General features: G+C 36.3%; 1 protein-coding gene across 1 annotated transcript; it reads right to left on the bottom strand.

The window, feature by feature from the left end:
* Nucleotides 1–410: 410 nt before the first annotated feature.
* Nucleotides 411–25,262, bottom strand: TMEM106B (transmembrane protein 106B). The gene is made up of 8 exons (XM_047752820.1): nt 25,051–25,262; nt 22,243–22,464; nt 16,407–16,470; nt 11,024–11,183; nt 5,411–5,551; nt 5,100–5,149; nt 3,740–3,793; nt 411–3,029 (listed from the first exon to the last, which is right to left on the bottom strand). Exons 2-8 carry the CDS (start codon nt 22,460–22,462, stop codon nt 2,891–2,893), a joined length of 828 nt encoding a protein of 275 aa, XP_047608776.1. The 5' UTR covers nt 22,463–22,464; nt 25,051–25,262; the 3' UTR covers nt 411–2,890.

The raw sequence follows: 25,262 nt of genomic DNA, 5'->3' as shown, positions 1-25,262 counted from the left end.
ATATCAAAGAGTTCTGAAAAGGGCACAGTGCTATTTATATACATGTCATATCAAAACACATAGGTTTGTTACTATATTAGATGTGGTTATAATGACCAGTCTATTAAAGGTACAATTTAAGAGAAAGTTATTTTTAGAAGTATCAGGAAAAAATCTGTAACCTCTTTACTATGTCCTTTGTATAAGGTCTAAGAGCAGTTTCAAAAAATGTTATCAATAGCTACCCTACTACTACATAAGAAATTACACTGGACAATGACCTAAGAAAAGTTAAAGCCTCACCCATTATTTTAAGATTTTTTATTTTTTTAGTGGCTATAAGTTTGCTTCATCTTAATGTGTTTTTGTAGTTTTATTAATTTATAGTCTGCTTTGTTCCAGGCTTGTTCTGGCAGTTACAGAACCATCTCTAAAAGTAGTCACAGTGATCTTTATTTCTCTATTATTGGGATTTTTTTTTAACTTATTTCAAATTCCAGTTTTATTCTGACTTGAACTCTACAGAAAGCAGGTATAATAAAGAGTTTTTAAATCAAAGATGAAGAAAAAATATTCAAAACTAAGTCATTAAAAGCAAATGGTCCCTTATTTTCGTGACTCTTCGGTAGATACTTTGCATGTACTATAAAAGGATATTAGAGCCACAAGTCAACAGAAAAGTCCATTTAATTTACACTACACAGTTTTCCAAGGTTTGAAGATACAAATCAGGAAAATAAATCAGGACTGATTTTGAAGGAGACATATCTGAAGGATGATCTTGAAGAAATGGGGCATGAGTACAAGGTGCAAACAAAACAAAATATGATAAAAAATTTTTAACATTGTTTGATTTTACACAGAGACAGTGAAATCTATTACTTTCCAAGTCATTAGCTAACTGAGAAACTAGATGGGTTACTGGTCATGTGTGTAGAAACAGATGTGGAAGCCCCAATATAGGTGATTGTTGAAGCCAAAACAGTAGAAATTTTGAGGCAGCAAAGGGTCTAGATTACTACTCAATAAAAGATATCAAAAGACAGGAGAATGAAAAAAAAAAATTAAGATGATATGAAAAGTGCAAAATGAATCTACACAGTAGAGAACTGTGTAGTTTCAAGGAAAAGGTGAGTAGTCAAAAAACATAGAAGAAAAGAAATTACAGATTGTGTTGGACTACAAAGTTCATAAATTTAAAGGGGTGACTTTAGTTCAATAGTAAGGATGGGTGAATTAGCAATGGATTAAGGGAAGTCTAAGTAGTTATTGAAAAAAAGGAAGTTAGTGCATTTCACCTGTTTAAATATTCACTCAGGAAAATGTAGAGAAAAGGATATGAAAGCTAAGGGCAGACCTGAGTGTGTTTAAAGGCAGAAAGGAGGGCTTCATTAGCTCTAATTAATTAAATAAAGCTTATGTTTTATAGTTCAGAGAGTCAGACTTATTCATAAGTATGTTTCAGACCTAAGTTAGGCACTTTGAGGGGAGAAGGGGTAGGTGGCCTGATTTCTGTCACTAGAAAACAGAAGAAAACTAATCTCAAGCCACTTAACTGTTTTTGGTATCATATTCAGCCCCTACGCTCAGTGCTATGTATTTAAAAGGTACTCAGAACTTGGTAAGTGAAAAGGCAAAAAGCCCAAATGGAAACAGGATTAAAAATATAAAACAGCAAAGTAAGTCAATAATTTACACTTGAAAATAACTTTAAATAAAACCCAAATCAAAAGTTGAAACCTATAAAAATGTTAACTGCTAGATGCATGATATCCACGATGTGCAAAGTGATTAAATTTTTAAAAGCATAATATAGGTTTTATTTTGATATAGCCACCATCATTTAATAACATGATTCCCTGGGTAATTTCTACCAAAGAAGTAATTTCCTCCTCTAAAACATTCATAAAATTGATGACTTGGGTACTTAACAGCTGTGAAAAGTTAAGTGTCTTCACAATTCTTTAGTATGAAAAGCAACATTAAAAAAAAGTGGAGCATCAATATTTTATTTCAAACCTACTTTATGCCTGATCTAATATGTAATTGCAACAATATTCACATTTAGAGGTTTCTGAATTTCATTTTTGTTTTTTTAATTTTAATGAGCAACTTACTACATTTTAAATCTGTACCACTTTGACAATTATTAAAGCTATATAAAAGCCATGCACAATTTATTTACAATACTATAAATGATTAGGTTTTTACACAAAAATTTCACAGAACTATAACTAACATGGAAAAACATGTGAAACACATTATTTCGAGGTTTTTAAAAATGTTAGGTACAGAATTATGCAAAGATTATTTTGGTTTATAAATGTTATGCAAGCAAGCACTAGCTTGAAATAAGACTGACAAAAACATGCAAATGAGGACTTCAAATGAACAAATAAGAACATTTAGCTAAAAGCTTAAATATAGTTGAAATACTACCAAGTAGCAATGGGAATTTATAAAACAGGGAAAAAAAAGGTTATTCTTTAAAAGTCTTCCATGAATAAGAGGCCCTCAGTAATAGTCTATAAAAAGCATTCAGAAATAAAGTTTCTCAAACTATGTTCATCACCAAAATTATGTTTTCAGTAGTGATTAGAGCTATGAATTTCAAATAATTATCTATTGTCCTGTAGAAGTCTAAGTTCGCCCCTTTTGGGGGGAGACCAGGAGAGAAGAGAACCAATCAGTAAATTCAGATTCAAGTAAAGATCCTGGTACAAATATGATGAACACAGAGTGGAGAGTTATGATAATCTACAAGTCCACATACTTTTAGCTACACTCTTAAAGTAGAAGTGTAAACTTTAGGTTGTTCAATTTAAGATCTATCAGGAAGTTAAGTACCTCATCCTACAGAGTTCTGAAAATATCAACAGCTATTTCTTCTTCCCCAGCTGCATCTCTGCTTTTACTGTTGTGGCTGAAGTACATTTAGATATTCAGACTGCCCCAGCTGGTAAGTTGTGTTCCTTCCACAATCAACATACTGGTACCTCTCCTGGGATATCTGTTCCGAATGTCCAAAGTAAGTTGTTGTTACAGTAACTCTAAAAATAAAACAAATGGAGAGAAACACTGAATATTTCTATATAAAAAAGACTTTATATATCAAAATTCTCTCCAGAGAGATATTCTTTAATGACTTAATATTCTGGACATGAGCCTAGTAGGAAATAGTTTGCCACAGACCACAGAAATGCTGGCTGAGCAAGCCCTATCCAAACAGGTGAAAAATATTTTTTTTTCAGAATACTTATCTTTATTTAAAAAACATGTAAGACCACTGCACTCTTAAAAATAATTATACAATTCTCTCATCATATGAAAGGGTTAATCAAAGGTCAGCTAATGGCCCAACTACTCCACTTATAACCCACAATGTTTCCATGACTTAGGATAACACCCAATTTGCAAACCAGTAACATTATTTCTCCTATCTTTAATGATTCTTTACCACAGGCAGCAAGGAACTAACTGGGTGTTGAGCTTGTCCTTTTCACTACCAAACTTCTGCCATTTTCCTGAGTTCTTAAAAGGTCCAGGCTATTTAGCATCCAAGTGATCCTTCACTATTTCTCTGAGCTCCCATTTCCTCATGTGTAAAGTGGAATAATATTTACTTCACCTTAGAGTGTTCTAGTAAGGCTTAATACCAAATGAGCTGGCATTTATAGAGATGTATATGTATGCTCTAAGCCAATGTTATATATCTAATTTTAAACAAAGAATTGCTTTCAAAAAAAAATTTCATACTTACTGCATCATGAGAACTATGTTATGTACTTTGATGGATATCAGTGTACAGAAATCACTGTTAAAGAAAAAAATGTGAATACATGCAAACTATGGCATTATAAATTTAAAATAGTTGAATTACTATTCTTTTTCCTATGTTAACACTAACAAAAATACTATTAAGATATAATAAATAAGCATTTATTAGTTGAGCATTTTCTATACCTCAAATGATTAATATTATCATGACTTCTTATTCTAAAAACATTATGCTGGACTTCCTGTTGTGGCTCAGCAGTAATGAACCCAACTAGTATCCATGAGGACACAGGTTTGATCCCTGGCCTTGTTCAGTGGGTTAAGGATCTGGTGATGCCATGAGCTGTGGTATAGGCTGCAGACATGGCTCAGATCTGGCATTGCTCTGGCTGTGGTGTCGGCTGGCAGCTACAGCTCCGATTCGATCCCCAGTCTGGGAACTTCCATATGCCATGTGTGCGGACCTAAAAAAGACAAAAAATAAATAAATACATAAAAACATGTTTTCATACTATAACAACTGTAGAGTTGTTTTAACAGGGCTACAAATTACTGCTACTGTTTATTTTTTTGAAATTTTAGTAACCAGTGTGTTACTCAGAAATTCTATATCAGGCTGATATCAAAAGATGATGAAATTTATTACTATTTTTTTTTGGTCTTTTTTTGCTTTTTTTCTAGGGCCGCTCCCAGGGCATATGGAGATTCCCAGGCTAGGGGTCTAATCGGAGCTGTAGCCACCGGCCTACGCCAGAGCCACAGCAACGCGGGATCCGAGCTGCGTCTGCAACCTACACCATAGCTCATGGCAACGCCAGATCCTCAACCCACTGAGTAAGGCCAGGGATCGAACCCGCAAGCTCATGGTTCCTAGTCGGATTCATTAACCACTGTGCCATGTTGGGAACTCCCAATTTATTACTATTTTTTACGTAACAAGAATTAATAATCATTTAGATCCAATTTAAAAGCTTCAGAACTTAAAACCAGTAACTGAATATTACTATATCACTAGTATTTTTATTCCTCCTAGACTAAAATAGAAACAAATAAAAGAATGTGAGAATATGGTTCTTAAAACATAGTTAATAAAAAAATGAGATTAATTTACTCATTTGATCCTAATTCTGAAGAAAAGAATTATATGTATAGGTATATGAACATTAATGTTACACATCATTAATGTTACATATGTTGAAAAAGGGAGAAGAGAACAGAGATGATCAGAAGCCAGAAGGAATATTCCAAAATGTGGTCTTTTCACTGCTAAGAAGATGGGAAACTAATATTTACACACACATTTATAATTCAATGAGAGAATATAATTAAAAATCAGAACTTACTACATATAACTCATTTCCTCTGCTATGACAGTAGGTACTGTATAATCAATCTGAAAGGCAAAAAATGAAAAGGAACCAATAGAGGATAGGATCAAAACATCAAGTATTTCAGATACGTTTCATAACTTCAAAGAGTTTAGAAATCTCTACCTTTCCGTTGATTCTAAGACTTTCTCTTACACATGTATGGAGTACATTTCAAAGTCTAGTTTTTAGGAAATCCTCCATCTCCCTCAGGTTAATATGACATACAAAGCTGAGATTAATTTACTCATTTAACTTCTCAAAAGTATTTCATAAACGAAGCTTACTTGTTTCATATCCAGTGGACCAATTTTGGTTATGTTGTTCAAGCGTGCCTTTCCAATAACTGTTTTTGAAAACTGAACTTGTGCAATGATGTTTTCAACTTCAACAGAATAATAGTTATTATTCGTTATATTCAGTGTATTCTGAAAAAGAAAGGAGGCAGAAAATGTACAAGTTACCTTAAAATAAGCATAACAACTATGTATTCACAATTAATAGAGAAAATGACTCCAGCTGTGGCCATGCTCCATTTATTACATGGAAGAAAAGTATTACCAAAAATGTCAAGGAACATTAAATGAACAAATTATTTGGTTTTATGCATGAGTGCTAAGTATACAATATGCCTACAATGATCACACTTAAAAATGGCTCCAGAAAATGTATAGTACAGGAATATAGAAAAATGAATGTTAGAAAATATATTTGTGGCCTAAGTAAAAATTCAATAAAAATAATTCTAGAATTTCATCTAAATGTTTACTAAATATTAATACATATATGTCTCCACAGACTAAGCTATTTCCTATTCTATTAAATACAAAGGCAATCATTTAAAATGTTAAACAGTACTTTAAATAAACTATTTGTTTAAAAGACATTGGTATTTCTAACATATATCAGGAGAGAGTCCCAACAGGTTTTTGTTTTTGGTTTTTTTCTTTTTTGGCTGCCTCTCTGAATATAGAATTCCAGAGCCAAAGATCAGACCTGAGGTGCAGTTGCAACCTCTGCTGCAGCTGAGGCAATGTAGTTAGTATCCTCTGTGCTGGGTTGGAGATTGAACTAGTTCAATTGATCGATCAGTTCAATGCCACCGATCACATTGTGCCATAGCAGAAACTCTCCAACAGGTCATTTTTTAGAAGAAATGGGATAAATTCAAGACTGGCTGGCTGCAAAGAAATGCAGTTGCATCATTTCTATACTTAAGTAACTGCTGGGGTGAACTTCTACAATTCTAATTTACGACAGTTATCTCAAATTACTTTAGGAAACAGTCAATGAAAATAAGAAAGAAAAATGTTAAATCAAGAAATAACATAATAAAACATCTAAAAGTCATAGCAAAAGAAATCATCAACAAAATTGACAATATACACAATAAATCTTGAAGAATTTGCAAGGCAGATAATAATGATTAACATTTGTACAAAGTGCCTTACAAATTGGGAAAAAAAAAAGGTCAAAGCCTTCCCTGTCGGAAAAAAAAATTAGAGCAAACAACATGAGTAAAGAAATCAGAAGAGTACAATATAAATGGCAAAGAGGAGTTCCTGTCGTGGCTCAGTGGTTAACGAACCTGACCAGCATCTGGAAGGATGCACGTTCGATCCCTGGCTCAGTGGATTAAGGATCCGGCATGGCTGTGAGCTGTGGTGTAGGTCACAGATGTAGCTCGGATCCCGTCTTGCTGTGGCTGTGGCATAGGCCTCTGGCTTCAGCTCCGACTGGATCCCTAGCCTGGGAACTTCCATATGCCGTGGGCACAGCCCTAAATAGACCAAAGACGAAAAATAAAATAAAATAAATGGCAAAGAAACATGTAAAATTTCTCAAATTCATTTACAGTCAGAGGAAAGTTGATTTAAGTAAAAATGCAATACTTTTTTATACTCAATAAACTAGTAAAACTTGTAGAAGTGACAGATTTTATTCCAGGCAAGAATATGCACAAAATGATATATTTTTATACTCCTGGAAATATGTGAAACATTACAGCACTATTTATTAAAATAAAAATTCTGTATATCCTTTGACCTAGCAACTCTACTTTTGAGTACTCCATAGAAATAAAAACATTAGGCTGTTAAGGACAGTGTTCTTTGTACTAGCAAAAAAACAAAAACAAAAACAAAAATCTTGTAAATAAAGTGAATGCCCATCATAAAAAAGAATGATTGAAAAAATATTAAGTCATTACATGGAATAATATGCAGAATGGATTAACTCTAAGCCAGAAAACATGGAGAGATTTCTACAAGGTATTAATAACAAATGAAAAAAATCAAGATGCGTAAAAGTATGTACAAAACATTGCTTTTAAAAATAAATAATGATTTAAGAAAAACAACATGTGAGTTTATGAGTTAACATGAATTTGGAAAAAGATATGGAAAGATACAATATGGGATAAGTGAAAAGAAGAGAGAAAATAATCTTAGTGAAAAAGGATTAAAGGAGTTTCTACTGTGACTCAACGGTGTATTGGGAGCACTGGGACACACATTGGTTCCCCCTTCCCCAGCACAGTGGCTTAAGGATCCCGTGTTGCTGCAGCTTAGCTCACAACTGCTGCTAAGATCTGATCCCTGGCCTAGGAATTCCATATGCCATAGGGTGGCCAAAAAAGAAAAAAAAAAGGATTAAAAAAGTGCTAGCAGGAGTTCCCGTCGTGGCGTAGTGGTTAACGAATCAGATTAGAAACTATGAGGTTTCGGGTTCTCGGTCCCTGCCCTTGCTTAGTGGGTTAACAATCTGGTGTTGCCGTAAGCTGTGGTGTAGGTTGCAGACGCGGCTCGGATCCCGCATTGCTGTGGCTCTGGCGTAGGCCTGTGGCTACAGCTCCGATTCGACCCTAGCCTGGGAACTTCCATATGCCTCGGGAGCAGCTCAAGAAATAGCAAAAAGACAAAAAAAAAAAAGTGCTAGCAATCAGCAATTTTATGGTCATATTTATGCATTCATTTACATTATTAGTTTTAAATGTAGAAATTAAAAAAATTCTATAAGATGGTAGAAATAATTTTTATCTAAATACATAAATAGTTTCATTGATTTGGCTTTTAATACCAACATCAATTTCATTTCCAGACACTATAGAAAAGGATTGTTAACTTAAGGTCAATGTACCTTCTGATACAGACCAAAGAATGGGATTCAGCAGAATCTTGCAGTCCTATACATATGCAAAATAATACTGGTATGTGGTTCTTCTAAAGTGTCAATAGTTTTCACTACAACATTAAAAGAGATCAATGATGCAAAACAGATTGAGAACAAAAATTCTTATGAGAATTAGAACAAGATATATTGGGAGTTAGAAAGAAACACAAAAATAAACATAAAAACAAAATAATAAGACAGAATTTGAAATGGAAACATGAAGTTTAAGCACAGATATTTTCTGAATAAATATTTATGACAGCAAAACTAAGAATCTATTGGGAAAATGGTTGAGTAAATTGTAATACACCCATGTAAAGAACCTACACGCAATCACTTAATATGGAAAAAAGTAGTGAGATCTCAATTAAGAGAGAACGTGCATTTGCATACACTTGCATATGTGTGTATCCTTTATATAAAAAGTCCAATTGCGTGTGTAAATGTTATTTGTAATATATACACGTATATATACACTGTTAGCAAATATATGTATGGTTGTCCCTGTATCCAAAGAGGACTGGTTCCAAGACCACCTATGACTCTCCCTACTCACCTTCACTCAGCCCTCACCTCACCACAGGATACTAAAATCTGGAAATGTTCAAGTCCCTTATGTAAATGACACAGTATTTGCACATAACCTACACACATTCTCCACATACTATAGATTACTTAAAATACCTAATGCAATGTAAACGCTATGTACACAGTTGTAAATACAATGTAAATGGTATGTAAACAGTTTCCAGAACACAGCAAATTCAAGTCTTGCTTTTTTTTTTTTTTGGCCACTCCATGGCATATGGAGTTTCCTGGGCCAGGGATAGAATCCGAGCTGGAGATGTAGCCTATGCCACAGCTGCAGCAATGCTGGATCCTTAACCCACTGTGCCAGGCCAGGGATTGAACCTGTGTCCCTGTCACTGTAGAGACACGACTGATCCCACTGCATCACAGTGGGAACTGCAACTTTGACTTTTTAAAAAATCTCTGATTTATTTGTTTTTGTTTTTTAGGGCTGCACCTGTGGCAAATTTAAGTTCCCAGGCTAGGGGTAGAATTGGAACTGGTGGATACAGAGGGCAGACTAGTAATATACTAATAGTTAGGTCTAGGTAGACAAGAAAATATACATTACAGTATTTTTCAAATGTCTTACAATGATAAATATTTTCACAAATAGACAAAAAATATTACTGACAAAATGTAAGTAGTACTACTTCATTTTAAGGAACAAAAGTAACATTATATAATTCCATTTTTCAAAATATTGATAGAAAACCTGCAGAAATCTCAGCCTCTTATCTCACTGTCATCCAGTTAAGCCTAGTGTTTATCTATATAATAAACCTATTTCTTATTTAATGTTCTCATTTTCTCAATTTAGTTAGGTACTAGTATCCCAAAATATAGGAATTCCTGAATAGTTTTTTAAAATAAAGATACTGTTATTTAAACATACTTTCTGGTATCTAAAAGGGAACAGCACATGGATTTCATTATCTTTCATTATAAATTTACAGGATTTCATCTGAAACAGGCTCTGGAAGTTGGCCAAAAATATTCAGCCATCGTTTTAAACACTGTACAAAAAAGGAAAATACAGTCTTTGTTCCAAAAGGCTGTTCAAGTGGGGAAAAAAACCCAACAATTCCCTAGTCATATGAAATGCTTTATAAAATTAGTATTGTGTTATACTTTTGCACATATATATTCACAGATACAATTGTTGGATTTTCTTTTTTTTCAAGCCCTTAGATTGACATCTTTGACAGTAAGCAATGGGCATAAATGGATCCATGGAAGTTCCTTTTTTGTTATAATTGTTAAGTAATTCCACTTTAACACACATTCCATTTCACTCCCTGACCCTCCAAAGCCTCCTTCCTCAAAGGCAACACCATAGGATCTCTACCGCAACCTAAAGGTACCAAACATCTCTTTGAGGAACTGAAGTCCAATATCACTTTTCTAAACACATCACCACCACAAATATGTACCTTAAGACCTCAATCAATATATGTCTTTTTAACAATACAGTGGTTTGCAAATCATGTTTTTTTTTTTAAACAAATGTTAACGTGTAAAATAGGTATAGGATTTTCTCTGAGTTTTTGTTTGTGTTCAGATGCAGGAAGGCTGCAGGGTCCTAAAAAAAAAATCACTGTCCTGGTACACACAGAGGCTATTTTCACACATACTAATTTATAAGAGAAATCAAATAAGTTACTTGTTCTTTACATTTAAAAATAAATGAATACAGTACTAATTGTAAAGCATTTCATGACAGGGGAATTGTTGGATTTTTTTTCCCACTTGGCAAAAATTGTGTTTCACAAAATACAAGGAAATGAAAATATTACATTTAAACATCTATTGAATCAACTACGTTAGTCTCTTGCTAGAAGCTATTCAGAGTCAAATACTGAAAAGTAAATAGATGGTAAATACTTTTTTTTTTACAGTAATTAATGGTTTTGTCTATTTTACCCTCCTAAAGGCATCTTCAAATGCTAAATGATTTTGTATACACAGGATTGCCAATATTTATTATTTGCCACTTTTAGCAGAATCATAAATGACAGAGAAGGTCAACATAACAGACATACACAAAAAAAACTTAGTACTGATATCTAACGTTAAATATTCTCTCAATAAGGACAAAGGTATTGCTTAACATGATAAAGGAATGAGGTCAAATATTTTTAATACAACTATGTACTTACTGTGATATTTAAATATATTGTACGCTTCTGAACATCATAACTGACGTATGCTGATTTTACGCCAATGTATTTCACGTCGATAGAGCGAGGGAAAAGGAAAAACACAGCCAGTCCAGAAAGAAGCAGACAGACAAACACAGAAGCCATCACATACAGTTTTCTGCAAAGGAAAATGGAATATTTAAACATACATTCATCAAAAATTACATAACAAAACACTTACTAGAGAAGACATTTTCGATTTGAATTTTGCCCCTATGTATTATATGCCAGCAGGAAAAGATGTATGATTTTACCACCTTTTTACATTATAACGGTATTAAAAATGATTAAATTTCAATCTATTAAGTGTTAAAATGTCCTCCTTCAAAGACATATTTACCATTTTGGAGACTATAGGATTTCAGATTTTTTACAGATAGAACCTTTACTGCAGTGATTCCCAAACTAGGCTTTTCATTAGAATCCAGCTGGGAAACTTTATACAAATATAAATTTCAAGACTCCCTGACGAATTCACTGAAGCAGAATTTTCACATGTGAGTTTTGCCATCACATGATTCTCTAAAGTGACTGCTCATCAGAACCACCTGTGAACCCCTTAAAAATGTAAAGACATAACCTTATCAATCTAAGATAGCCCTTTTGAGTCTCATCTCAAAGTATTTACATACTCCATTTTAAAAACATTGCTTACATTCATCAAGTATGCTCTGAAGATGTTGTTAAACTGTTTCTTTAAAATCAAGAAAAAGGAATAATATAGAGTTCTCTTATAGCACAGGGGGTTAAGGACCTGGTGTTGGCTCGGGTTGCAGATCCAGTCACTTGCCTGGGAACTTTCACATGTCATGGGGAAGGCCAAAAAAAAAAAAAAACCAGAAAAGGGATAGTATTATGCAGGGATAGACCAAAAAAAAAAAAAAAAAAAAAAGCCTCCTGTGACATTGCTATTCTAACTCCCCCTGAAATGTTTCTTTCATTTCTCACTCTTAACAAAGAGAAGGAAATACTTAGCATCCATAGATGAAAACTACCTCCTATCTTCGATTTACCCTCTAAACTAGAGTTTCAAGACACTGCAGTCAGCCCTCCATTATTTGCATGTTTTGAATCCCTGGATTCAACCAACCACATATTGAAATTTCCTTCTATGGTTGGTTGAATCCACAGATTTGAAAACTCAGATGTGGAGTCGACTGTACTATGCCATTTTACAAAAGAGACTTGAATGAATACCAGTGGATTTTGGTACATGCCAAGGCTCCTGGAATCAATCTCCACACTGATACTAAGGGACAACATTATTTCTTGGTTTCTCCAATAAACAGCACTCTGCTCAAAGCCCACAGCACCCTTTTTTTGGTTTGTACTTCTTTAAATGAGAGTTTCAACATTTATTTCAGGTTTTCCTTTTTTCTTTTTTGCCACACCCACGGCATGTGGAAGCTCCTAGGCTGCAGACTGCTGCTTTGACTCTTATCACTCTAATTTTATCTCTATCACTCTGGCAATACCCTCCTAAATACTCCACCCAACATCCTATGCATTATGAGATTTTCTACACTCATTGATGGAAACAACTTTCCTGGCCCTATGTAAGCTCTGAGGACCATTCCCTTTGCTCCTTTCAGACAGCTCTTTCTCTAGCTTCAGGTACTTTCTCCATGCATTCACACCTATCAGTATCCTAACATCAGAGGAGCACCCTCTGTAACTCTCTACTTTTGGAAATCTGCCCTGATAACTCTAGCCATCTTGTTCTCCTGGATCCCTAGCACCATTTACTTCTTAATTCAGGGAGACTGCTAAGCTCTGCCTGGGTTCTTTTCTATGGGCTACACCCTGAAACCTTTCTCTGGACAGTAAGTGGGTGAAATTATAAGGCTCATTTCTTTTTTTATCCCTCCACAGGGATATCTGTCCTGAGCTGCTTGACGTTCACTGATTGAAAATAACATTTCACTATTTTGTATTTGCATAATTTTGTGGTTGTTTCATGCGAGTGGATCAATCCAGCCCTTGCGATTCCCATCTTGGTCAGAAGTGGAGAATACAATTTATTTGATATTGTAGTTTTAAGTCTTTGTTCTGATGCTAAAAATCTTGTTCACTAACGGCATTTACACAGCTATTTATTTACTGTATGTACAAAAATTTCTAAATTATAACAAAATTACTACTAGTAATGCAACTATTGAGTGCAGTTTAAAATACCATTTTAGTTTTTTTTTTCCCATTTAGAACGTATCTTCCTAGACACTGACAGTCAAAATACAATGTTTTTAAGTCACTTAAAGTAAGTCTTTGATGTGTGGTTATGTTATCAACTTGATATACAGTTAGAATCATCTGTTTCAGTTTGTTCCAATTTTTAGGAACTGCTTTTTTTTTTAACTTTTGATACAATCTTTTAAGTTGTATTTTAAACAACTACATGATCTAAAGTCTAAACAAGAAAAAAATATATATGTGCTCACAGAGATCTAACTTGCTTACCCGTTCTCTCTTCAAAGTCCTTTCACAAACTCTGAGGGTAATCAATTTTGTTAGTCTTTGGTTTATCATTCTATTTTCTGTGTGTATATGCATGTGTGTGTTTTCAAATAAAAATGTGCTGCGGATATCACAGTGTAGTAAAATAAAGAGTCCTTCCTCATTTCATTTTATCATATGGATAGAGCATAACTTCTACCAGTCATCTACTACTGGCCATTTCAAACATTTCTTGTCTTTGCTAATACAAACATTGCCACTGTGAATAACTTGTGCAAATGCCATTTACTACTGCATTCTAAGGACAGTAATCCTTAGAAATAAATTTTCCAAAGTAGAATTCCTGAGCCAAAGGGTAAATGCATGTGTAATCTTGATAGATAAGGCCAAATTTTCCCGTCTGTATCACGGCACAAAGGTGCTTATTTTCACACAGTACTGCCAACAACATATACTGTCAAAATTTTGGACTTTTGTTCATCTGATACTTAAGAAATTTGAGAAAAAAGAATGTGTACATGTATGTGTAACAGGTCACCTTTCTGTACAGTAGAAAATTGAAAGAACACTGTAAACCAGCTACAATGGAAAAAATAAAAATCATTATAAAAGAAATGGTATCTCAACGTCTCAACGTTGTTGTAATTTGCATTTCTCTTAGGAGCAAGACTGAACATCTTTTCATATGTTTAACGGATATTTGCTTTTCTTCTTTTTGAATTGTCTGTTCATAGCCCTTACCTTTTGTTTGGTTAGGCTTTTTCTTTCTCCAAACTATGAAACTCTACAGGAAGGATATTGGATTTCTGTGATAATAATTTGCAGACATCACATCCCAGTTTGCTTTTTGTTTTTTTGGCTTGAAAAGCAAACATTTGTTTCTCATGGCTCTCTAGGCTGGAAATACAAGATGAGCATGCCTATATGCCAGGTTCTGGGAAGGGTACTCTTTCTGGCCTACAGCTGCTGGCTGCCTTCTCCTTATATCTTCACATGGTCCTGCTCCTTGTATTCTGTGATTTCCATTTTTTTGTTTTCATCTTGTAAAAGTTAATTTACACTTTTACTAATTTTTTATTTTATTCAAATTTATTAATCTTTTCTTTCATTACTGGATTCTAGATCATAGGAAAGTTGTTCTCCTCTCAGGTTGTAAAGAAATTAACCCTAATTTCTTTTACATTCAGAACTGTCTATACATTATGTAATAGACTATTTATAAAATCTTGGGTTAGTTTTCATTCCATTCAAGACTTAGATATGCTGCTCTATTGCATATTTGTTTGAAGCACTGTGGTCAAGAAATAACATGCCAATCTGATTTTCTATCCTTTATAAATTCATTGATCCTTTGCCTGGGTGCTCAAAAAGGCTTTTCGGCTATTTATTTTTACAAGTTCAGAAATTTCACTAGGATGGGTTATTTTCAAAATTATGGTGTATCTTTGAAATGTGCAGATTCACATGTTGTTTTACTTCAGGGAAGTGATCTTGAATTACATGTTAACTATTTGTTGTTTGCCTCCTGAGATTTTCTTCACAGACTTGAATTACATTCATGCTCAATCTCTTTGCCTTGTGTTTTATTACCTTTCTCTCTTAAGTACTTTTCATTAATTTGTGTTTGTGTGTGTGTACTCATGGGATGTATGGTTTCATTTCCTCCTTTGTATCCTCTATTTCTTTAATTGCACTTTCCAAGGTATCACTTTGCACTGTGTTCTTCCAGTTTTATCTTCATTTCTGAAATTATTTTTTTCTAATTCTTTCCAGGGGCCTGTAGACTGTCTTTCTAGTTTTTGGTCATCTCACTTCCAAGCTCCTCAATTTCTGACTTATGTTATGCTATCATAATGTCTACAGTTTACTTAATCTCTTTTAACATTAGGTATTAAGTTAAAGCTTTCATCTACTGTTCTGATAACGCTTCATCATCTGTTAGCATTTTGTTCAGTTCATTTTCGTCTTGGTAAAATTTTACTAACTTTGTAATAATGCTTGATAATAATCCCCCCTTTTTTGGCCCATGTTTAAATGAGATGCATTTTGGTACTCTGAAGAAAAGCTGCCATTTTAAGTGGTCAGGATGGGCCAGGATTTTTTTCCTAGCTTCACTGCTCAAGAACTCCACGCTATGTTGTTATATAAAGGATTAAAACAGATGGTCTGCATGTATATCCACTTATCTTCTGAGATTATCTCTCTACTGAACCTTTTCTCTCTTTCATACCTATTCTTGCCCTACAGAACCTGGATTCCACCCCCAGCATTTTTTCCCTTTAGGTTGTATCTGTCCTTTTGTAGGAGTTTTTGATGTCTTAAGATGATCTGGTTCCTTTAGATTTTCTTGAGGCCTTTTTGCACTCTCTCCAAGCTACAGTTTGTAGTCTTCCCATTTCCAGAGATTATTCTTAGGGGTATTCACTGAAAGTCCTCTGAGTGGGGGCCTCTTCTTCTGGGGTAAAGAATTTACATTGTGTAAGGGCTCTTAGGCTTCCCTTTACAACTTCCACACAGCTGCTAAGCATGTTTGGGTCCTTATGCAATCATGATTTTCATGATTTGAATACCCATATTTATTTTGAATTTAGTGGGAATACCTTAACACCCATTCTTAATGAAAATGTTGTTTCTGTCTTTCCTAACTGCTATTTTAGGTCTGTTTTAAGAATAGATTTGAGAAGACTTAGATACTATGCTGCTTTCAAGAACTTACCCAATCAGGAATCCTTTTCTGTTTTTTTTATGACATAAAGCATATGAGGCATTACTCAACAACCTGACAGTACTTTTTTCTTTTTAACAGTTTTAACTAAAGTATTTATTTATACATAATTTGAAAGGCAAGAAACATTAAAACAATTGCCACTTTCTTATAATCACTTACGTTCTTCTTGGTCTTAATCTTTGATCACTGTATGGAATCAATGCTACAAGTTGGTTTTCTTGTCCTAAAAGTAAAAGAAGTAGATTCGGAAAGTTATTAACATAATTAATTAAACACATAGTGGCTCCTCATCAAAATCCGGTATGGAAAGACCAGAATAACATCTGGCCCTCATCTCATTCCTTTAATAAACGGCTCTCGAAATCTTCAAAAATTATCGGTAGCAGTTGAATTCCAAAGCAGATACTCTTTTTTTCACACCTAGATTTCTACCTAGTCAAAATATTATAAAGAAGGAGAAAAAGCAATACTTTCTGGAGTTCCCATTGTGAGGTAGGGAGTTACGAACCTGACTAGTATCCATGAGGATGCAGGTTCTATCTCTGGCCTCACTCAGTGGGTTAAGGATTTGGTGTTGCCGTGAGCTGTGGTGTAGGTTGCAGATGCAGCTCGGATCCCGTGTTGCTGTGGCTCTGGCAGAAACCAGCATCTGCAGCTGATTCGACCCCTAACCTGGGAACTTTCATACGGCTTGCAAGTGTGGCCCTAAAAAGCCAACAAAAAACAAAAAGCAAAATGGAGTAATTCCTTCTCTACTGAGAAAAACATCTAAAAAGTCCCAGCTTTCAGAAGATCTGAATTTACCAAGCATTCCTTCATACTCCCTCTCTAATTTTCTATTTTCCACAGGTTTCCATTAAGACTTTAATTTGGTTATAGGAATCAGAGCAGAAGAAACATACTGCTGCCCCTGTGTCCTGAAACCCTTAAAACTATAGAGGTCCTTACACTCTCCCTCTTGAAAACCAAAACTGACACATATTAAGGCTCATGCTTTAGGAACCCCTATTTATACATAGCTTCCAGGACTCTTTCAGGTCACACCCCTCTCCACACTTAGTCCCTTCAAAATCCAACATTTATTACTTGAGTTGAACATTATATGCTTTAACAGATAAGGGGATTTTTAAATACAAATTTTCTAGTCTTACCATAACTTGGCTCTTTGTGTTAACTATTAAAGCACCACAGTCAAATTCTCTTTAAAGCTTTCTGTAATACTTCTCTTATTCCTCCCTGCCCCCTCCACAAGTCTCCCCTTATCTATCCTCCCACTACCATGCCCACATATAAGTATATAAATATATACCATTTGTATATGTGTATGTGTTTACATATCCTATCTTGTTTGGTGGTATTCATCTGTCTGAACTACATCTGGTTAAAACCAACCCTTTAACTCAACCCCAAACTACTTGAACTGATTCATAAATTCAGCAAAGTAGCAGGATATAAGATTAACATTCAGAAGTCAGTTGCATTTCTGTATACCAGCAATGAAATATTAGAAAAGGAATACAAAAATACGATACCTTTTAAAATTGCACCTCACAAAATAAAATACCTCGGAATACACCTGACCAAAGAGGTAAAGGACCTATATGCTGAGAACTATAAAACTTTAATCAAAGAAATCAAAGAAGATGTAAAGAAATGGAAAGATAGTCCATGTTCCTGGATTGGGAAAATCAATATTGTAAAAATGGCCATCCTACCCAAAGCAATCTACAGATTCAATGCAATCCCTATCAAATGACCCATGACATTTTTCACAGAACTACAACAAACAATCCAAACACTTATATGGAACCACAAAAGACCCAGAATCGCCAAAGCAATCCTGAGAAACAAAAACCAAGCAGGAGGCATCACTCTCCCAGACTTCAAGAAATACTACAAAGACACAGTCATCAAAACAGTGTGGTACTGGTATCAAAACAGACAGACAGACCAATGGAACAGAATAGAGAACCCGGAAGTAAACCCTGACACCTATGGTCAATTAATCTTTGACAAGGGAGGCAAGAACATCAAATGGGAAAAAGAAAGTCTATTCAGCAAGCATTGCTGGGAAACCTGGACAGCTGCATGCAAAGCAATGAAACTAGAACACACCCTCACACCATGCACAAAAATAAACTCCAAATGGCTGAAAGACTTAAATATACGACAGGACACCATCATTCGCCTAGAAGAAAACATAGGCAAAACACTCTCTGACATCAACATCATGAATATTTTCTCAGGTCGGTCTCCCAAAGCAATAGAAATTAGAGCAAAAATAAACCCATGGGACCTCATCAAACTGAAAAGCTTTTGCACAGCAAAGGAAACCAAAACGAAAATAAAAAGACAACTTACAGAATGGGAGAAAATAGTTTCAAATGATGCAACCGACAAGGGCTTAATCTCTAGAATATATAAACAACTTATACAACCCAGCAGCAAAAAAGCCAATCAATCAATGGAAAAATGGGCAAAGACCTAAATAGACATTTCTCCAAAGAAGATATACAGATGGCCAACAAACACATGAAAAAATGCTCAACATCGCTGGTTATGAGAAATGCAAATCAAAACTACCATGAGATATCACCTCACATCAGTCAGAATGGCCATCATTAATAAATCCACAAATAACAAGTGCTGGAGGGGGTGTGGAGAAAAGGGAACCCTCCTACACTGTTGGTGGGAATGTAAACTGGTACAGCCACTATGGAGAACACTTTGGAGATACCTTAGAAATCTATCCATAGAACTTCCATATGACCCCGCAATCCCACTCTTGGGCATCTATCCGGACAAAACTCTACTTAAAAGAGCCACATGCACCCACATGTTCATTGCAGCACTATTCACAATAGCCAAGACATGGAAACAACCCAAATGTCCATCGACAGAGGATTGGATTCGGAAGATGTGGTATATATACACAATGGAATACTACTCAGCCATCAAAAAGAATGACATAATGCCATTTGCAGCAACATGGATGGAGCTAGAGAATCTCATACTGAGCCAGAAAGACCAAGACAAATACCATATGATATCACTCATAGCTGGAATCTAATATCCAGCACAAATGAACACCTCCTTAGAAAAGAAAATCATGGACTTGGAGAAGAGACTTGTGGCTGCCTGATGGGAGGGGGAGGGAGTGGGAGGGATCGGGAGCTTGGGGTTATCAGACACAACTTAGAATAGATTTACAAGGAGATCCTGCTGAATAGCATTGAGAACTTTGTCTAGATACTCATGTTGCAACAGAAGAAAGGCTGGGGGAAAAATGTAATTGTAATGTATACATGTAAGGATAACCTGACCCCCTTGCTGTACAGTGGGAAAATAAAAAAAAAACAAACCAACTCTTTAGCCACTATGCCTATGTCCACACAGCTAAAAGCAGAGAGAGAAAAACAAAACCAGTAGGCTCAATGATCTCATTTTAGATCACCAATCTCAAGTGCCTCTTAATGATGCCAACACTCACACTGTATTTCCCTAGTTCACACTCTCAATCTGACTCTCTCAAACTATAACTTCATAATATCCACTCTCTTTTCCTTTCTTTTTCTTTTATTTAGGGGCACACCCACGGCATATGGAAGTTCTCAGGCTGGGGTCAAGAGTCAGAGCTACAGCTGCTGGCCTACACCACAGCCACAGCAATGCAGGATCCGAGCTGCGTCTGTGACCAACACCACAGATCATGGCAATGCCGGAGCCTTAACCCACTGAGCGAGGCCACGGATCAAACCTGCAACTTCATGGTTACTAGTGGAATTGGTTTCTGCTGTGCCAGAACGGGAACTCCCACTTTCTTTTCAAATCCCCATTATCTTCACCCCATTCTTACTCTTAGCTCACCATATAGCAAAGGGAAGAGAACTTGCACAATCTCCACCTGCTTCTGTATCCACACCTTCCCTTCTATCACTAGGAGTGAATTGTCTGTGCTCCTCTTTAATAGCAGCCCCCTTCACTTGTGCACTGAATCTAATAATTCCCCTCTGTTGTCCACACTATCAAATTTTGCTCTATGCATCATTCTCACTATCATACAAACATATTATTCATTCCATCTTCAAAAAATTCTTCTCCTGACCTTATAGGTTGCTCTAGCTACCACTCGCCTTCTCTCATTTTCTATACAGCAAAGTTCCTCAAAAAAGCTATTCTTATCACTATATAACTTTGCTCTTCCTACGCGCTCCTGATCCTACTCTATACATGCTATACATTTTTTTGCAGGCTACCAAAACTCCCTTTTTTTTTTTCCCCCCTTATGCCTTTTATTTATTTATTTATTTTTTATTTTCCCACTGTACAGCAAGGGGGCAAAACTCCCTTTTTAATGGTCTCCAGTGGCTTCTAAATTCACCAAGTCTCCACACTGCCTGATCCATTAGGATCTAATATAGCTGATCAATCTCTCCTCCACCAAGGACTACATTTTCTTCATTTATTTTCTAGGACACCACAGACAATGGGATTTGCTACTTCTATTGTGACTGCTCTTTTTAGTGTCCTTTGCCAATTCTCATGTCATTGACCTTGAAGTGTTGCCATGCCCCAAGGGTCCGTGCTAGAGTTTCTTCTGTCTTCTGTTCATACTGATAAACCTACTATTCTCAACAACTTGTTTTTTGTTTTTTTTTTTTTAGGGCCACACCTGAGGCATATGGAAGTTCCCAGGCTAGGGGTCGAATTGAAGCTGTAGATGCCAGCCTGCACCACAGCCACAGCAACTTGGGATCTGAACCACGTCTGCGACCTCCATCACAACTCACAGCAAAGTGGGATCCCTGACCCACCGAGCCAGGGATCAAATCCACATCTCATGGATACTCGCTGGATTCTTTTCCACTGTGCCACAATGGGAACCCCCTCAACCAACTCAGTTTTAAACAGCATCTATACACTGATGACTCTAGCCTAAGCCTTGTATTTGAATTTCGGGCCCTTCTTATAACTAATGTCCTACTGAGCATATCCACTGAGAGGTCAAATACACATCTCCAAACTTAGCACATCTAAAATTGAGCTCCTGATTTCTCCCCTGAGACATACACTCAAACCTTCCTTTCTTCCTCTTAATAAGTGGCTACCTCTTTTTTCCAGCTGCTCAGACAAAAACATCATTGAAATCACCCTTGATCCTACTATACACAATGCACATCTAGGCTGCCAAAAATATCTACTGGCTATAGCTCGAAAACATATCCAGATTGCTAAAATAGGACTTGACCCCCTCTCCATCCCCAGCCTGGTACATTAATAGCTTCCACTACAATAATCCTTTTATTCTCAAATAGCTACTACCTCTGAAAAAATAAAACTTTATACTGTCAGTCTGTCCTCCCATCAGGGTCTCACCAGGGTCAAATATCAACTTTTACTAACCAGAAAATGAGCATAGCACAAGGTACTTTTATTATTTCTACTTATTGCCATTGCTACTAAGGTAGCCTATAAACAGCACATGGGAATTACTCACTACTAATTTCCCCTATGACATGTCACAAATTGATTTTTTTTTTTCCTATATGGCTCATCTTCATATGCCATTCCTCCTCACATAGTTCTTTTAAAAAACAACTAATTAGCACATGACCAGCTTAGTAACAAATTAAAAATATTAGGTCACCTCATTACTTGTATTGTTTCTAACATCCAATAAAACAAAGCAACTGTGATATGACCTCTGTTGATGTCAAATAGGATGAAAAGAGGTGTTGCAAGTCAGCTATAATTAAAGGTGGGAAAGAAAAAATAATGTAGGCAGAGAGGTGGTTTTCATTATTGCTTTAGGAACCTCAATTTATATCTTTGTTTCTTTGTGTTTTTTGACTGAAGATAACCGATGTGAAGTTTTGATTTCAATTCTAAGAGTCTTTTAAAACATAAAGGGTTGTACTTAAACCCACTGGTTTCATAGTACTTGTGCAAATGCTGGTATCATTCTTAAAAGGAAAAACTGTGCAATAACACATACCTCTAGGAATTCTTCCTGTTCCTTGACAAGTGGGGCAAGTGACACTATCTCTTCCTGTAAATTCCACATATGGAAACTGAGAAACATCTCCATTTCTTCCATCTTCATTATGGACTTCACTATTGACTAATCCATTTCTCATATTTTCAGTTGATGTGACTGCATCATAAGCATCCTCTTTATTCGAATGCAGAGGCAAATGAGAAAAAGACTTTCCCATGTCTAAGAAAAAGAAAAATCTTATAGTAAACTACAGTAAAACAGTATAGTCAAGAATATGGAGTTCCCGTTGTGGCTCAGTGGTAAAGAACCCGACAATGAGGACTCAAGTTTGATCCCTGGCCTTGCTCAGTGGATTAAGGTTCCAGTGTTGCTCTCAGCTATGGTGTAGGTTACAGACACAGCTTGGATCTGGCGTTGCTGTGGCTGTATCATAGGCTGGCAGCTGCAGCTCTGACTTGTCCCCCTAGCCTGGGAACTTCCATATACTGCAGAAGCGGTCCTAAAAAAACAACAAACAAACAAACAAAAAGCCACTCAAGAAAATTACAGGATATTTATATTAGTCAAAGTAATTTAGAACAACCTTCAAGGGAATGTTTAAACCACTATTTGGATCAGAATTACACTCAATCAAAGTAATATCTGAAATAAGAGAGCCATTTATTAGAGTTCAGCAGTATTTTTCTAACAAAATGAAAAGACATCACATCAGATTTGTGATGAGAATGGGCTTTCAAAGAATATTAAATACTAAATATTAATCTGACAAAAGCCTACACTAGTTCTCCGACTAGAAATATATGGACTTCACTCAGAATAAAACAAAAACACATTCTGTGTTTCTAAATGAAGGCAAAAGTTGCTTTGGGTAGACTACAGTTAGTTATCACCAGGTAATATCAAAGTAGTAGTTTTCATACCCCCATGTGATAAATAAAATCCACAAACTTTCTCATCCTCACATTTCTTGCTTTAAACATTTAAATACTTGCACACACACAAACTTGAAAAACAAAACGTTCATGTTTTTCCTTCAATAGTTAGTGAAGTTAAAATTATGAAATTAATATTCCAAAATATTGACTATAATTCATCAAAAATACATGGGGAAATTAAATATCAATTTAAAGCCAAATAAAAATAAGTAATTAGTGCTAGTACCTATATCAAAATAACCTCAGAGGGTAGGTAATATAATAACATTGCAGTTAAGGTCATACAATTTTAAGGATAAAACGAACTTAAAAAGTCATACATTCTATCTGTTGATATTCTTAGAGCAAAGTAACAAAGGGAGAAAGCTGAATTTAAAAATAATCCATTCCTTCTTTTTCTAAATTTGAACATATACTTTTATCAGTTTCTAAAAACAGATTATTAAAGTCATTCACATACAAGATATTTCTTTCAAAAGTTCTCATTGATTTTAATAAGGAAAACTGGCATTCAAAATAATTCAGTTTATCTTATGCTGCAAAGAAAAGTTCGCTCTTTAAAAATGGCATTCGGGGAGAGGTTAAGGATCTGGTGTTGTCACTGCAGAGGCTTGGGTTCGAACCCTGGTCCTGGAACTTCCACAAGCCACAGCTGCAGCCAAAAACAAAACAAAACAAAAAAACCCCATCCGTGTGCTGGAGTTACTCAAACATTGTGTCAACAGCAAGATAAAAAACTAAACAAAATTTCCGAATGATGAATAAAGATGCCTATTTTCACCATTAAAAAAAATCTATGTACACTGATTATTATGTTCAAAAACATAAATGATTTATAACTTCTAAAAATGCACTATTTTCTCTTGATTCGGCTCAAAGAAATGAAATCCAGGCCAAACCAATACTTGCCAATCACAGGTGGCTCACGGGCAAATTAACATCACTGTTTCCACACACTTTGACCTTGGAGCCTGTATGGAATATTAGATGAGTTGGGATCGGGCCTTAGCAGCCAGGGCCTCAGAGGCACCCTTTCTGGGATCTCAGTTAACACAACAGAGGTATAAGGTGCCTCCCACTGTAATGTCTTAAGGGGAAAAGACACAGAAGGCAAAACCAAGTGGCTCTCAGTCTGGGCCTCCTTAACACCCTTACGTAACAGTTGCCTTGATAGAGTCAGCCTCTGACTGCATCATCAAGGCTAAAGGACAAGTTGCAGACTGTGAGGTACTGGGGCATCCTTGTCCTCTCCACAGGATTTTCCTCAGAGCACTTCAACCACTTTTATTTTTGGAGATTCCTTTAGTTTATAAAGAGGTGCTGGGACCATTCCTCTTCCCTGTGTTCGATGTTTTTATCAAAATCCTTTAATTTACTCAAAATCAACACGGATCTCAGACTCCTTACGGAGAGGGGAAAAAAACCTGTACAGGACTCCATCCAATTTAAATGGGTCATGATCTGAGCGAGAGAAGTCGGCGCCTTTTAAAAACTACATAAACAAAACTCAGGACGCAGCCTGCCTACTCTGGGAAAGGTTAAAGTTGAAACACCGGCAGCGAGTAAAGAAAACTCAAGGAGAGAAAACCCGGGGCCACCTGGGCGCTCAACGTATGGAGACCCGGAAACTACCCTGTGTGCCAGGCTTGGGCCGAAGCCTGGAGCCCCTTGGCAGGAGGCTGGGCCCGGGTGAGAGGAGGTGACACACCTCCACTGCCCAGCCCAAAGCGCTTCCCTGGTCGCCGGGCGGGCCCAGCTCCCTGGCAGCCTCCCCTCCTCCATCTCCTCGTTGGGCTCGGCTCTTCCCAGGGCGCCCGCTTGGCCCTGTTCCAGAAGGGGACTTGGGGGCTGCGCGTCCTGGGTCGCTCACCGGCACGCGGAGTGCTGCGCAGTCCCGAGCTGCTCCGGCGCGGACAAGCCCGAGGAAAGGGTCACGAAGTCCGCAGTCCCGGGTGCTGGGGCTGGAGTCAGCGGCCTGCAGCGCTGGGCCGCCGCAGGGTAGGGGTGGGGGAGGGGCGGCACAACAACAGCTTAAGCCGAGGCCCAGCGCTGCTGCGACCTGCTCCCGCGCCTGCGCAGAGC

The sequence above is a fragment of the Phacochoerus africanus genome, chromosome 11 (genome assembly GCF_016906955.1).
Source record: "Phacochoerus africanus isolate WHEZ1 chromosome 11, ROS_Pafr_v1, whole genome shotgun sequence".
NCBI lineage: Eukaryota > Metazoa > Chordata > Mammalia > Artiodactyla > Suidae > Phacochoerus > Phacochoerus africanus.
The sequence above is the reverse complement of the archived record's forward strand: the minus strand, read 5'-3'. Positions and strand labels throughout refer to the sequence as shown.